The 1,228-nt window shown below is 49.7% G+C and overlaps 1 protein-coding gene across 2 annotated transcripts in view; it reads right to left on the bottom strand.

The window, feature by feature from the left end:
- Positions 1-205, bottom strand: part of LOC113824463 (uncharacterized) — a 57,642-nt gene extending 57,437 nt beyond the window's left edge. Inside the window, exon 1 of one of the 2 annotated variants that reach the window (XM_070126000.1) lies at positions 1-205. This exon is cut by the window's left edge and continues 219 nt beyond it. In XM_070126000.1, the coding sequence (XP_069982101.1) occupies positions 1-9 (9 nt within the window). In that variant the 5' untranslated portion in view covers positions 10-205. The other variant, XM_070126001.1, reaches the window with a different exon arrangement.
- Between the last annotated feature and the right edge of the window lie 1,023 nt (positions 206-1,228).

Below are 1,228 nucleotides of genomic sequence, written 5' to 3'. Positions count from 1 at the left end.
TTCTTCCATCTTATTTCACATAGCACTTATTTCCGTGACACCCACTGATCTCCACAACATGAGGCTTGCACTTCATACCCTCAACACACACAGGACTCACTTCAGCACTGAATAAAGCGGCAATACAGAGGCAGAGCGGCACTCGCACCACAACCAAGACTTCAAATGGCGGCGACCACACTGAGCCGCGGAGCGCCCGCAGCCGCCGTCCCTCCGCCGCGCCAACTAGTCCGCGCACACCCACCACGCACGTACACACAGACATGCACACACCTCCGACGTACACATGTACACAAATACGCTTTTTACACACACAACTTGAGATAAGGCAAATGTAAACAGTTTTATAAATACCGTGTGTACCGTCACTTGTCGTTACATTTTTTCGATGATTAAGAAGCTTTGTTGCAAAACTGTTGATTAACTTTTTCCCACGAGGATATGACATTAGAAATAATCTATAACTTGTTGCATAATGCGATTTCTTTCTACATTTAATCGGTATGTTCATATTTACATCCTGTATTTTTAATTATTTTTTTTTCCATTTCAATATTTGTCAATTCATCGGTACAGCTACAGTATTTTCAAATGATACAGGAAGACATACATATCTTTTATATATATATTATAAAGAGGGTAGCGAATGGGAAACGGCAGGAAGAGAGGAAGAGAGGAAGGGAGGAAAAGAGTAACAGTAAAACGAACAAGAGAAGAATGAACAGGAGTAAAAGGAAGAGGGTTGCAGGGGAGTAGGAGGAAGAGGGTAGTAAGAAAAGGTAAGATTAGAAAGAGGGGGAGGGGGGTAGTAGAAGGGTGTAGGAGGAGGATGAGAAGCAAGAGGAGGAGGGCGAAGAGCATGAGAAGGAGGTAGAAGAGGAAGAGGAGGACCAAGAGGAGGAGGAGAAGTCGCAGAGGTGAGGCACGAACAGAGGCCACCCCCCCCGCTCCCCTCAGCCTCCCTCCCCAAACCCTGTGCCCCACCCTACGCCCCTCCCCCACGCCCCTCCTCCCACCCGGTGCCCCTCCCTCTCTCGGACCCCGAACCCATCCCCACCCCACTCCCTCCACCCCTCCCTCGGGCCCTACCACCCCGCCCTCCCCCTAGCGCCCCTCTCCCTCTCCAGCCCTAACAGTTTAAAGCCAGTGTGGCGAGGCGAACCATTTTTATTTGTAGATTCACGAACGCGGAAAATGTATCTGAAGCAAGCGGAGTGGCCGAGGCGTC

Source organism: Penaeus vannamei, chromosome 10 (genome assembly GCF_042767895.1).
Source record: "Penaeus vannamei isolate JL-2024 chromosome 10, ASM4276789v1, whole genome shotgun sequence".
Classification (NCBI taxonomy): Eukaryota; Metazoa; Arthropoda; class Malacostraca; order Decapoda; family Penaeidae; genus Penaeus; species Penaeus vannamei.
This window is presented reverse-complemented; position numbering and strand designations above follow the sequence as displayed.